General features: G+C 37.1%; 1 protein-coding gene across 4 annotated transcripts in view; it reads left to right on the top strand.

The window, feature by feature from the left end:
- Positions 1-13,347, top strand: part of glsb (glutaminase b) — a 91,677-nt gene that overhangs the window by 29,349 nt on the left and 48,981 nt on the right. For all 4 annotated transcript variants that reach the window (XM_063051977.1, XM_063051976.1, XM_063051978.1 and 1 more), the window contains exons 6-7: positions 5,510-5,673; positions 9,674-9,732. In XM_063051977.1, coding sequence (XP_062908047.1) covers positions 5,510-5,673; positions 9,674-9,732 — 223 coding nt within the window. The remainder of the gene's footprint in view (positions 1-5,509; positions 5,674-9,673; positions 9,733-13,347) is intronic.

Below are 13,347 nucleotides of genomic sequence, written 5' to 3'. Positions count from 1 at the left end.
CCTGCCAAAGTGCATAACCATACACTTTCCAACATTGTACTTCATTTGCCACTTCTCTGCCCATTCTTCCAATCTATCCAAGTCTCTCTGCAGACTCTCCGTTTCCTCAGCACGACCGGCCCCTCCACCTATCTTTGTATCGTCAGCAAACTTAGCCACAAAGCCATCTATTCCATAATCCAGATCGTTGATGTACAATGTAAAAAGAAGCGGCCCCAACACTGATCCCTGTGGAACACCACTGGTAACCGGCAGCCAACCAGAATAGGATCCCTTTATTCCCATTCTCTGTTTCCTGCCAATCAGCCAACGCTCTATCCACGTATGTAACTTTCCCGTAATTCCATGGGCTCTTATCTTGTTAAGTAGCCTCGTGTGGCACCTTGTCAAACGCCTTCTGAAAATCCAAATATACAACATCCACTGCATCTCCCTTGTCTAGCCTACTGGTAATTTCCTACTGATAATTACTGGTATTGTAGCATAAGATATTAAATAAAATTTCCAGGTCTAGATATTAAACTCATTTGCACGTGGATTTTGTGTAAAATGGCTTTTAAAATATTTGTATTTATTTCCATAGAAGCCCAGCTCACTAGAAAATTTAACTGGATGATTTACCTGAGCATCAGTATATTTTTTCTAGGCATTGTTTGTGCATGTGGTCAGTAAAATGTATGATAGTCATTTCATCTTTACGCACATGACACATTGCACCAATTTCTGCAATTGGCGCAAAAATGTGCAATCTATAACGTGTATTTTTCACACTTTGAGAAAAGGAACAAGCTCAATAGTTAGTTGTCAAATATACGATTTTTGTTTTTGTCCATGCTGGGGTTTAATGTTTGCTTTCTGATGGTTTCTGTACTTGTAGTGTTAGAAGACTAAAAATTAATGTATTTTTATTTCCGTGCAAGTACTCTGATTGAGAAGCACTTCAGATTTTTATTTTTTACTCAGTACTATTTCTGATTCTGTGCTGGTGACTGCATCTCTAAAAGAACTCAAACTTGGTTTGGGATCCTGCTAGTTTGAGTGCTCTGCCGAGATAGTCTTAAATCAGAATTATTTCAGTTCCGGAAGTTCTGAAGAAATTGGAAGGAAAAAACACCTGAATTTGGTTTTTTGTTTTTTTTTTAGGTAGGTTATCATTTCATTAGCTTTGAATATCTAATGTAAAATCCTATAATATTGCCAGTGGAACTCGTGCTTCCTAAAATAGGTTGAAAATAAAATGTTTTCTGAAAGAGGGTGCCACTAAAATGGAAAATACATCAGTTGTATTTTGCAGTTTTGTTTCTTTATTTTTAGTATGCCCTAAGCGTACATGGACAGAGATTCTTCATATTGCAAATCAATATTTTTTATTCGTTTTCATGGATAAATTTATAAGCTCAGTGTGTAAATTTGACTATTCTTTTATTGTTGGTGGGCTGTAGTGCCAAGAAAGGAATAAACAAACATAAATTGCTTTGTCCTGTAGATTAACATTAAAAAAAAGTATAGCTCCTTGAAAGAGGGTACCACTGAAATTAAAAAAACTGTAACTGTATGCTACAGTTTTTAATGATTCATTTAAAACCTTTTTTGATTTTTTTTTAATAAAATGCTGATTTCTGCATTTGAATTTAATTTTGTTTTTGCAGTGTGCTAAAGCAGTCAAAACTTCAGTGATAATGAAATCTAGAATGTCACTAATAAAGATAAGAATTAACTTATTTACAAGAATATGGATGACACATAGTACAGTTCCATTTAATTTTAGTTGGCAGAAGTGTCAGCAATTTCAATTGAAGAAATGTATTATTTACAGCATATGAGTACTATTGAATGTTTTTTTTCCTCCAAAATAATTTTTAAATGACAAATTTGTTGATGTGGGATGTTTTATTTTAAAACAAAGTCTTCAAACTTGTAGCTGTATTTTTTCATTAATTTGGAGTGAATGATATGGTGGCCTGAGTTTTCTCTGGCATTGGTTACTAAGCGCAAGTACTTGGCTGTACAGTAGACAACTTGCTTCACAAATGGTTGAGAGTACTTGGTGAATAGCTGATCTGTGTGAATTGGAAAATCTGTGTTCAATTACTGATTTGCAATGAATTGTAAAGTATAGCACTTTAGTTCAACAGTGTTAGGAAAGGGTGTTCTTGCTCTTGATTATATCACTATGCATGTGTGGGAAGCCCTCAAGAACACTATCTATCTCATCTGTAAATATTTAAGTACTTTGCCTGCCTTGTTAAATTTTGCAAAATGCCCATTTGGTAAAGTGCCGGAGGGTGTCTTTTTGCCTGTGGTCATGTCCTCCATGAAGTCCTTTTAAAAATAATTGTTGGAAAACTGGTGTGAGGAACAAATTATTTTTACACTACTTTGAGACTTCTACATTGTACCTGTTTTTAAGTCGTCTTTATTTTTTATAGTCTTTCACCTCGGTGGAAATGAACTTCAGCCAGGAGAGCAAGTGGGAGCTGCATACTCTTTCACAACTTCAGTGTGCCAGTCTTCTGTAAATGGCCATAAAGGAGGTGTGTGTATACACAGACCAATTCCCAGTGTTTGTTTTTTCTTCCTTCATGGGATATCATAGCAGAAACCACCTGAAAACTGACAGCTCAATGGCATGGTATTAAAGTTAACAATAAAGAATCAGTAACTGAGAAGTTGCTGGTCAGTAGCTGTACCATTGGTCTGTCAACAGGGATTTGAAGCTTGTTTCCCATTTACACACTTGGGTGTGTCTGAAGTAACTTTTAAACAAAAAAACCCTGAGTGAACTGGTTCCTGCATTTGAATTCAATGCAGTGAGTATGAGTTGTTTTAATATATCCTATTTTGCAAGAACTGAAGCGATCTGGAATTTTTGTGTTGATTTACTCAAGTGTATGGCTGAATTCCGATCACTATTCATAATCCACTTTTGCTGGCTACTACCCTGACTACATACCAAATCTTTAGTCAGTGTGATACCATCGTTTGCACGACACTGATGTAATACATGGCAATTGATAATCTTTCTTCAGTATCCAGTTTGGCGTTACTTAATCAAGTGTGAAAGACCAGCCTGCACACAGGTCTTGTGCTCTGGTCACATCTTAATTATCCTCTGAGCTCTTCACTCACTAGAAATGTCATCAGGCATTTAAGACTGATGCAGAAACACTGCATGTACGACTATGTACATGCAGAGTTGTCCTTTTCTCTAAGCCATCACAATAGAGTTCCTAGCAAATGCATCCTTCACTGCATAAATTGGTGCTATATAACACGAGCCTCTGTGTAACTGTTGGAATGTGCGATTTCCATTGTCAAAAATTCATTGCTATTTTGGACTTGCTACTGTAGAGGTACGGCACAGTTTACGATGTGGATGTGGTGAATTTTCATTTTGCTTTAATATTTTTACCCTTCCTAGAAGGGGAAAAAAGTTATCAAAAACTTTACAATTCAATCCTTGCTACAAACAATATTATTTTAATATTTGATTATTTTTTATGGTGTGACTGCACTGAAAATTAAAATAAATGTCATATATTTAAGAGCATTATAAAAGGCACCATGTACTTACTACTAAATTGAGTTAAGTTTTCATTTTTTTTATGCTTGGTAAAAATTGGGTAGGAGCAACACATGCATAATATGTGTGATATAGTTGTCCATTTTGATCAATAGACTGTAAATTGGGTAGACTCTGCTCTGGAAAGTTCTGTACACAATAGCAGAAATTAAATGTTCATTTCCTTTGTTCAAATTTCTGTATTTGCTATGCAACTTTAACATTTAATCTGAATTAATTTTGCATACTAGCAGTTAATATGCTTAAAGTTAGATATCAGAACATAATAAGAAGCCTGGTATGCTTGCATACACTGTCTTCATCGAGAATTGTTCAGAGATTACTCATGTAAATGGACAGAAGCAAGATCTTAAAGCTGAATTTGTATATCTGTAATAAGCATGGCATACACAACACATCAGATTGTTATGAAATACATGCATGGCGTGAAACACTTCCTCTGATGCCACTTGGTCAATGTAAAAAAATCTTACCAGAGAGTTGACGCAGAGTGGTTAATTTTGTTCATCTAATAATGCATCCTTTTTCTGATGTGTGAAATGTACTTTTGTTTCAGTCATTGATAACTTTTGATTATCGGCATATTGTTTGTATTGCAGGAATCCATGATAAATGTCATGAGTTTGAATGTATACCTTCAGTGCAAAATGGCACTCTAAGCCCTCTGTATGTACTTAACTTTTAAGCTCATGGATTAAAATGCTAGATTTTCTTCGCCTTGTTTTTGGGCAAAATGTTCTCTTAATTGTCTCAGAAGTGGCATTAGGGACTTTTCTATTGACACTTCTATTTACTATTTTAAAAAAAATCAATAAAGCCTTTAAACAGGCATAAGTTAACATGTAAAGTTCTTTACTTTTGGAGAAAAATTGGATAGAATTTTGATATTTTAGTTATCAAAATTAAGAGCTGCCTCTTTGAACTTAAAATATATTTTTGTCCAATTATTTGCATTTTATTTTGTGAACACTTAAGTTTCAAAGGATGGCAAAGAGGGTGTGGACAAGTAGCGAAAATGTAATTAAACATGGCTTAGACTATAGTAGGTGGGGAAAAAGCAATGTAGTGGGGAGAAATAAATTCAGAAAATAGTGAATGAGTCTCTGAGCTTTTAATGGTTATATAAAATAACTCATTTTGATAATCTAAAGTTTTGTGCAATGTAATAAGTGGATTGGACAAGGAAAAGCAGAATCATACTAGAAATTTGAAAATAATGAGTGCAAATGGAAAGCCAAACCCAATATTGTTACATTTATGAAACAAGTGAAGAATCATAGTTTCGGAATGCTTATACAACGTAATTGTTGAATAAGTCAAGCTGAGAGGATGACAAAGATACAGGTGAAGTTTGGCAGAAATCAAACGCCATGTCATGATGTTGAACTGTGGAAGTTATATATGGATTCCAGTGCTGCGGTGCTTGGATCAGGTCAGTTAGGTTTTCAGCAGGAGGGAAATTTCATGTGATGCCCTGAGCTCTACTGCAGATGAATTGGAAATGTGGCTCAATTACAATGTGAAGCTGTTAGACATGTATTTGATGAGATGGTGCTAATTATGGAGTTAAAATGACAGCTAGGTAAATTGGATGGGGTTTGTATGATATCAATACAAATTAGTAGCAATTACTACTGAAAGTTTATCATCATTACATAGATACTGATACTGAATATATATTAATATAACATTTTACTATTTAGCTTTGATTTGTAAAATGTTTCTGCTAATTTAATACAGGCTGTTTCCAAATACAAGCTGTAGATGGAAAATAGGTGTAAATATAGTTTATACTATTGATAGTGTAAGATATATATATATATATATATATATACACATATTTTGGTTATTGCAAATGCTTCACTGTAGTCCTACTGTTTTGTAGTCTTGAATTGTTTTTAATTGTCTGAAATTTCCTTACACCAGGCATTCAGTTGGCGATACCAAAGTTCCTTTTTGTCTTCAATCCTGTGTGAAACCATTGAAATATGCTGTTGCCATACATGATCTTGGGACTGAGAATGTTCACAAATATGTTGGTAAAGAACCCAGTGGATTACGTTTCAACAAACTCTTCCTGAATGAAGAAGGTAGAATTTATATTATTAATTTTTGTGCTTTTTTTAAAACAAAATCTTAATTTGATTCTAATAGAAATTTTAGCTGTTGTGATTTTTAAAATTTAAATTTACAAATTAACTCATCTCTGATATATTAATAGAATATATTTAAATAGTCCATATTTTCATTTTCTTGAATTGATAATCTGTTTCCAGATACTAAATTTTGTTAATGTCACTGACTTTGTAGGCATCTAAGTCTGTAGTCTTTTCACAAGTATATTGATTAATTCCATTTGTACATAATTCTCAAAATTTAGAAGATTTTGAGATAATTACAGCCTTTAGCACTTGTTGGTAAATGTGTCCTTGAATATTTATATGAAAGGTATATGTCTCACATAAAAAGTTGAACATCAAGGAATTACTCTTTCGGGGATGGGGGGAGGGGAATGTAACCAATTCACTCGTGTATACAGCAGCTATAGATCCCTTCAGGCATTTACCAGTCTTTCTGTGAAACTTTTATTTCTCAGTCTGAATTCGTATCAGAAGAATGTTTAGTGGCTTTTTGTTTTCCATTTGTTGAAGTGTGTTCAGTTATGTTTTTACACTCCTATTTTTCCATAAGCTGTTGCCCCTCTGCATTTAAAGATTTTCTAGAAGACCTTTCCATACCGCCAAACTAAGTTGTTTTTTTTTTGACTCTCCCATGTTAGTTCTGATTTAATCTTGTTCTTGGTATTCTTCCTCCCTCTCTCCACAAAATAACATTTTTGGGCTTTATATTTGCCAAGGTGCTAATGTAATTGCAAGTTGTAGAATGGTGGGAATGCTATAAGGGAGATTTGATGTCAGGTAAGTGGAGAAAGGATTAAAATCAGAGTAAGCCTGTTGGGAAGAATATTATTCTGCTGTGGACTGTCACAAATGGTTTCAACTATTTTAATAGAGTAACTTGTTTTGTTAAGGATTTTAGGGGACATTATCATTTGAACCTTGGAAAAGGAAATTAGAGGTTTGACATTGGTTGGGACTGTGAAAGGTTAAAAAAAAATGTACATCAGTAATTGTGAGGTTGTAATGTAAAAATTGCAACAAGGGATAGCACCATCCCAGCAGAGTAATAAGAGGAAAAGTGTTCTATTACACTCTATTGTCCTACCATTCACAACGCAAGTCCTATGCTGGTTTGACTTACAAACATGTCGCCTTGTGTTGAAATCTATTTGCCATTTCTGTAAGTGATCAAGATCCCCTATAATCTACAATAACTTTCACTTTTGACACCACCTCCTAATTTTGTGTCATCCACAAACCTGCTGATCAAGCCTTGTGCATTCTATAATCAATGTCCAAATACCAACTACTGTGGCATGCCTTCCAAGAAATGATGTTCACCATTGGCCTTAGTTTTCTGCCTATGACCCAATTTTGAATGCACAAAACTAGCTCTCCCTGGATTCCATGGGACACAACTATCCAAACCTGCCTACAGTGTGGGTCCTTGTGAAGTCTCAATAAACAATATTCAATGCCCTTCCATCATCTACCTATTTGTTTCCTCTTCATAGAACTTTGAAAAGTTTTTCAAGCATGACTTTCCATGCACAAAAACATGCAGAGTCCTCCTAATCAGACTATATCCAAATGCTAGTAGATTTTGTCCCTCCAGTAACTTCCCCTCGACAGACATCAGGCTGACTAGTCTGTAGTTTCCTGGTGGGTCCCTGCTATCCTTTTTATATAAAAAAAAACACAGCAGCATTAGTCATTTTCCATTCTTCAGAAACTTCACCAGTGACAAATGCCTCCTCAAGAACCCCCATAATTTCCTCTCTAGCCTTCTGCAAAGTCAGAGAATGCTTTGTCAAGGCCTTGGGGATTTATCTGATGTGTTCAAAGAATATAATTATCTCCTCCCTGTTAATATGGATGTTCAAACCATCTCCACTTGAACATTTATGATTTTCTCCTCAGTAGACAACAAGGAGAAATATTTGTTAAAAATCCCATTCAGTTCCTGCAGCTAAAGATATAATTGGCCCTGTGGATCTTTAGAAGACCTACTCTCCTAAACCACTTTTTTATTCTTAATAGAGTGGCCACTGAATGTACTAGGCACACCTGTACACCTCGTTAATGCAAATATCTAATCTGCCAATTGTGACAGTAACTCAATGCATAAAAGCATGCAGACGTTGTCAAGAAGTTCTGTTATTCAGACAAAACATGACAATGGGGAAGGAATATGATTTAAGTGAATTTGACTGTGGAATGATTGTTGGTGCTGGACAGTGTGGTTTGAATATCTCAAACTGCTGATATCCTGGGATTTTCATGCGCAACATTCTCTGCATTTCACAGAGAATGCTGTCAGAAATGACAAACGTCTGGTGTGAGCAGTTCTGTGAGCAACGATGCCTAGTTAGTAAGAGAGGTCAGAGGAGAATGGCCAGAATGGTTCAAGCTGACAGGAAGGTGATTGTAACACAAATAACCATGCATTACAACAGTAGTGTGCAGAAGATCTCTGCTGGATCCAGTCTAATTCCCACAAAATTAGTCCTACTCCATTGTAGGACCTGAACCTCTCGAATGTGATCTATCATTTTCCATCACTTAAAAATAATGGAATTATGGTGACTGGCAATACAGTGCTCTCTGACTGCCCCTTCAGTTGCTTGTCCTACATTATTCCCAAGAGGAGGTCTAGTATTGCACCTTACCAAGTAGGGCCTTCTATATATAGTTTCAGGAAACTTTCATGGACACATTTCATATATTCCACCCTATACAAGCCCTTAACACTCTGGATGGTCCAGTAAATACTACGGACATGAAAATCTTCCACTAATACAACCCTATTATTCTTGCAACTGAGCAGTTTCTCTACACTCCTGCTCCTCGAGTTCCTGGTGACTGTTTGGGAGGGTGGGGTGGTCTATTAGATAGCTCCACTAGAATGATCTTCCCTTCTTGTTTCCAAGTTCTACCCAGGTGACATCACTGGACAACCTCCCAAGAATATTATCCCATAACAAGAAGGCAACAACCCCTGCTTACCTTTTGTCATACTGACAGCCCTTCTGTCATACCACTAGCATTGCATCCTAGAGTATTGAACTGCCAGAATCCTCCCCTTCGTTTATCCATGATTCCATTGTGGTTACAAAATCCCAGTCTTCGGAGCCAATGCTCACTAACTTTTATTTACCTTGCTAGTTAAATGTTAAGCATTGAAATAAAGTTTGTTTAACTGAGTATTTCTTTCCCCGACATAACTGTGGCCTTGGCCATCCTGATAATTAGATTTAATCTTGCTGGCTACTGCTTTTTCACATGATTTGTTCCTGCTCAGTTTCACCACCCATATTTAACCACCAGGGCTAAGCTGGAGATCACTACCCTCAGTCCTACTTAACTAACTCCCTATGCTCATTTTACAGGACATCATCCCTTGATCTAGTCAGTTTTTGAACCAACATGTACAATGATCTCTGGCTGTTCATCTTCCCCTGTGAATGTGGCGTGCTGTGGGGATCTTGTAGATGAGATTAGGAGGCCTGAGGCAAATCCAACGTGATATTAAATGGTCAGGCATGCAGAAATGGATTAAGAGGCTTACTCTTGCTCCTATTGTTATTTTAGAACAGAAGTTTCCCTGGAAATTAAATATTTAATTAAAAAGTGGAGCAATTTAAGGAAACTGAAAAGGAGGTGAGATTTGCCTTCTTGAAAACATCAGTGACTTTAAATAAGTGCACATTGTAAATCAGTGAAGTTTTGTGATTTGGGTAGAACATTAGTGAATATTAATTAATGGAACTGCCTGGGGGAAGTAACAATATTAAGACAATTGTAGTTTGAGTAGCTGTGTAGAAATTGGCTTCTAATCTACCTTCCCTTGCATTTCCACAAATGCATCTTCCATTCCTTTAATGTTATTGGTACATAGCTGTTGACACCTATAGCTACTTTTACTTCAGTGGTCTCCCTTTTATATCTGTGACAGCCTCTTTTGTTTCAGATAAACCACACAATCCAATGGTAAATGCTGGGGCCATTGTAGTAACTTCACTTATTAAGGTGAGTAGTTTGTATTTTTTTTTTTTGGCTGATTTATTAAATTTTGTACATTTGGATTTTACCATTGTATTTATTATTTCAGGAGGAAAAACTCAATTAGAAGACAAATATTGATTAATAACACTTGAATGTTCAAGCAATTTGCAGTGATTTCTGACTTGTTTGTGATGGATACACACTCCTTGGCCAGTGGACCCCTTTGTTGTTTGTTAATCTTGGCTTTTAAAGCACGGCTTCTGCCACTTGTAAGATCAAAAACAGTTGTAAGTAAGCTTCCAACTAACAGTTTATTTAGTGTCTGGTTGTAAAACAGGAGTTAGTCTTCAGTTCTTAAAATGTAAGTGGAAAACAATATTCCAGTTTGAAGTTAAAGCAAGTATTGTCTATAGCGGCTTTGAAGAAGTGAGGAGGATGCTAGCTCATTGCATCTGCTTTACTACTGCTCACTGATGCAGTATAAGATAACTGGTTGTATGATCTGAGTTGTTCCAAACAGATAAGCTGACTCTTAAGTTGCTTTGTTCAAGGAAGCTTGCAGAACAGATGGATAATATTTAGCATATCAAATATTTGATGTGTTTATAGTTGGAAGTTTTAGTTACTCAAGGAATTTAGCTTTAATGTATTAATTATGGAACTGTCTCCAAAAGGTGTATTTAGATTGTGTTAAAAGGATATCTGAGGAAATGTTATGTATGTATGAAGTCACCCAAGTGTCTGAAAAGGGTATAAATGTAGAGAGCAGTTCAGCTTTATTAGGTATGGGGTTAAGAACAGAAAGAAGAAACATGGGGTAAACTAGAATCCATTCCTCTAGGTTCAGTTTCTGCAACCGACAATTTGCTCGTCTGCATTGTGGCATATATTTTAGTTTGTAGGAATTGTACCTGTGTTTGGAAATCCTTTGTCCTTTGTGTCTCAGCAAATGGTTTGTGTTTAAATGTGTATCACTCAAAATAAATTTTGAACTGCTTTTTAAATTACTTTGTTAGATGGAAGTATCTTCTCTTTTGTAGGGAGAGGGGACCCACTACTCTAATGGACATTGTCAGTAAGCTCTCCATGGAGATTCAGTAATTGCAATTTAGTCTCCCTTAAGTGAGAGTTCTTGTGGCTATTTATATCCAATAAGGCTTGAGGTCTTCGTTTGAGTTTAGAACTTTGGTCAGCAAACCCAGTGGCATCACATGTAATTAGTTACAGCTGTTCACTTTTTAACACACTTAGCAGAATGGTACTAATCCACAACTTTCTATTTTGTAAGGGATTTTTTTATATTGTAGGTACCTTATGAAAAACATTTTGAAAATCCAAGTAAATACATTCTACTGGAGTAGCTTCGATCACTAATCTACTTGAAAAGGAATCAGTCAATTAGAGAAAAGGCTGTTTATTTCAGAAGACATAATGAGTATCTCTGAGAACATTGTCCCATTCCTTCATTCTCTAACATACACAGCTGGCAAATTCACTTCCATTGTGGTGTATATTAAATATATAAAACAAATCTGATACTCTTACTTTGATATTATTCATAAGGGCATAGGGGAATGAGAGGTGATCTTAGAGGTGTATAAAATGATGAGGTGTATAGATAAGATAAATAACTAGGAACAATGTCCAAAGCAAAAACTACAAATATTTTCTTTTGGATAGTATTTGATAGTAAAATTTCTGAATCCTGTTTCTCTTTCAGACTGAAACCTAGAAAGTAAAGACTTCAAAAATCAAGATGAATTTACTTGGTTATTTTAGAATGTATTTCTCTACCACACGACTTCATAGAAGGAGACAATGAACTACATTTCAAAAACAACACACACATTGCTTTTCATGCCAGGCAGCATCTCTAGGAAGAGGTACAGTCGACGTTTCAGGTCGAGACCCTTCGTCAGGACTAACTGGAGGAAGTGCTAGTAAGAGATTTGAAAGTGGGAGGGGGAGGGGGAGATCCAAAATGATAGGAGAAGACAGGAGGGGGAGGGACGGAGCCAAGAACTGGACAGGTGATTGGCAAAAGGGATATGAGAGGATCATGGGACAGGAGGCCCAGGGAGAAAGAAAAGGGGGAGGGGGGAAAACCCAGAGGATGGGCAAGGAGTATAGTGAGAGGGACAGAGGGAGAAAAAGGAGAGCGAGAGAAAGAATGTGTGTATATAAATAACGGATGGGATACGAGCGGGAGGTGGGGCATTAGCGGAAGTTAGAGAAGTCAATGTTCATGCCATCAGGTTGGAGGCTACCCAGACGTAATATAAGGTGTAGTTCCTCCAACCTGAGTGTGGCTTCATCTTTACAGTAGAGGAGGCCGTGGATAGACATGTCAGAATGGGAATGGGATGTGGAATTAAAATGTGTGGCCACTGGGAGATCCTGCTTTCTCTGGCGGACAGAGCGTAGGTGTTCAGCAAAACAGTCTCCCAGTCTGCGTCGGGTCTCGCCAATATATAGAAGGCCACATCGGGAGCACCGGATGCAGTATCTCACCCCAGCCGACTCACAGGTGAAGTGTGCAGTATATCACTCCAGCCAACTGGTGCTCCCGATGTGGCCTTCTATATATTCGAGACCCGACGCAGACTGGGAGACTATTTCCTCGTGTTTACATTGCTTTTCATTTTCAATGGAAACAAATCCTACTGGTACTTGTTTTTTGAATACAGAATGCATTCCTTGAGTGAAGGATGTGTATTTTCCTAAGGTTGAGGAAAACCATGAACCAGTGGTCATAGGTTTAAGGTGGCAGGGAACCTGAACGGCAACGTTTTCTTTCTCCCAGAGGTTGGACCGTTTATGGACTGAGCTGCTAGAGGAAGTGGTTGAAGCAGGCATGTTAATCATATTTAAAAGGACTGGTACATGGTTAGGAAACGTTTGTAGCGATATGGTCCAAAGTACATGTATGTCACTGTATACAATCCTGCCTGAGATTCATTTTCTTGTGGGCATACTCAACAAGCCAATAGAATAGTAACTATAAAAAGCTCAATGGAAAATCAACCAGGGTGCAGAAGACAACAACCTGCAAATGTAAATATAAGTAATAACGAACATGAGATGAAGAACCCCTGGAAGTGAGTCCATTGGTTGTGGGAACATTTCAAAGATAGGGCAACTGAAGTTGAGTGAAGTTTTCCCCGTTTGTTCCAGAACCTGATGTTTGAGGGGGTTGCAACTGTTCTTGAACCTGGTGGTGTGAGTACTGAGGCTCTTGTACCTTCCCCTGATGGCAACAGTGAGAAGAGAGCATTACCTTGGTCATGGGGAAATCTGATAATGGATGCTGCTTTCCTCCGACAGTGTTTCATGTAGAGGTGCTCAATGGTTGGGAGAGCTTTACGCATGATGTACAGAACCAAATCCACTACCTTTTGTAGGATATTCCATTCGAGGGCAGTGGTGTTTCTATACCAGGCTGTGACACAGGCACATATATTCTCCACTACACATCTGTAGAAGGTCATCAAAGTTTTTGATGTCATGCCAAATCTCCACAAACTCTTAAGGAAGTAGAGGCGCGGTTGAGTGCTTTCTTCACAGTTGCACTTGCATGCTGAGCCCAGGACAAGTCCTCCGAAATCGTAACACCCAAGAATTTAAAGTTGCTAATCTTCT

The sequence above is a fragment of the Mobula hypostoma genome, chromosome 6 (assembly GCF_963921235.1).
Source record: "Mobula hypostoma chromosome 6, sMobHyp1.1, whole genome shotgun sequence".
Lineage (NCBI taxonomy): Eukaryota > Metazoa > Chordata > Chondrichthyes > Myliobatiformes > Myliobatidae > Mobula > Mobula hypostoma.
The sequence above is the reverse complement of the archived record's forward strand: the minus strand, read 5'-3'. Positions and strand labels throughout refer to the sequence as shown.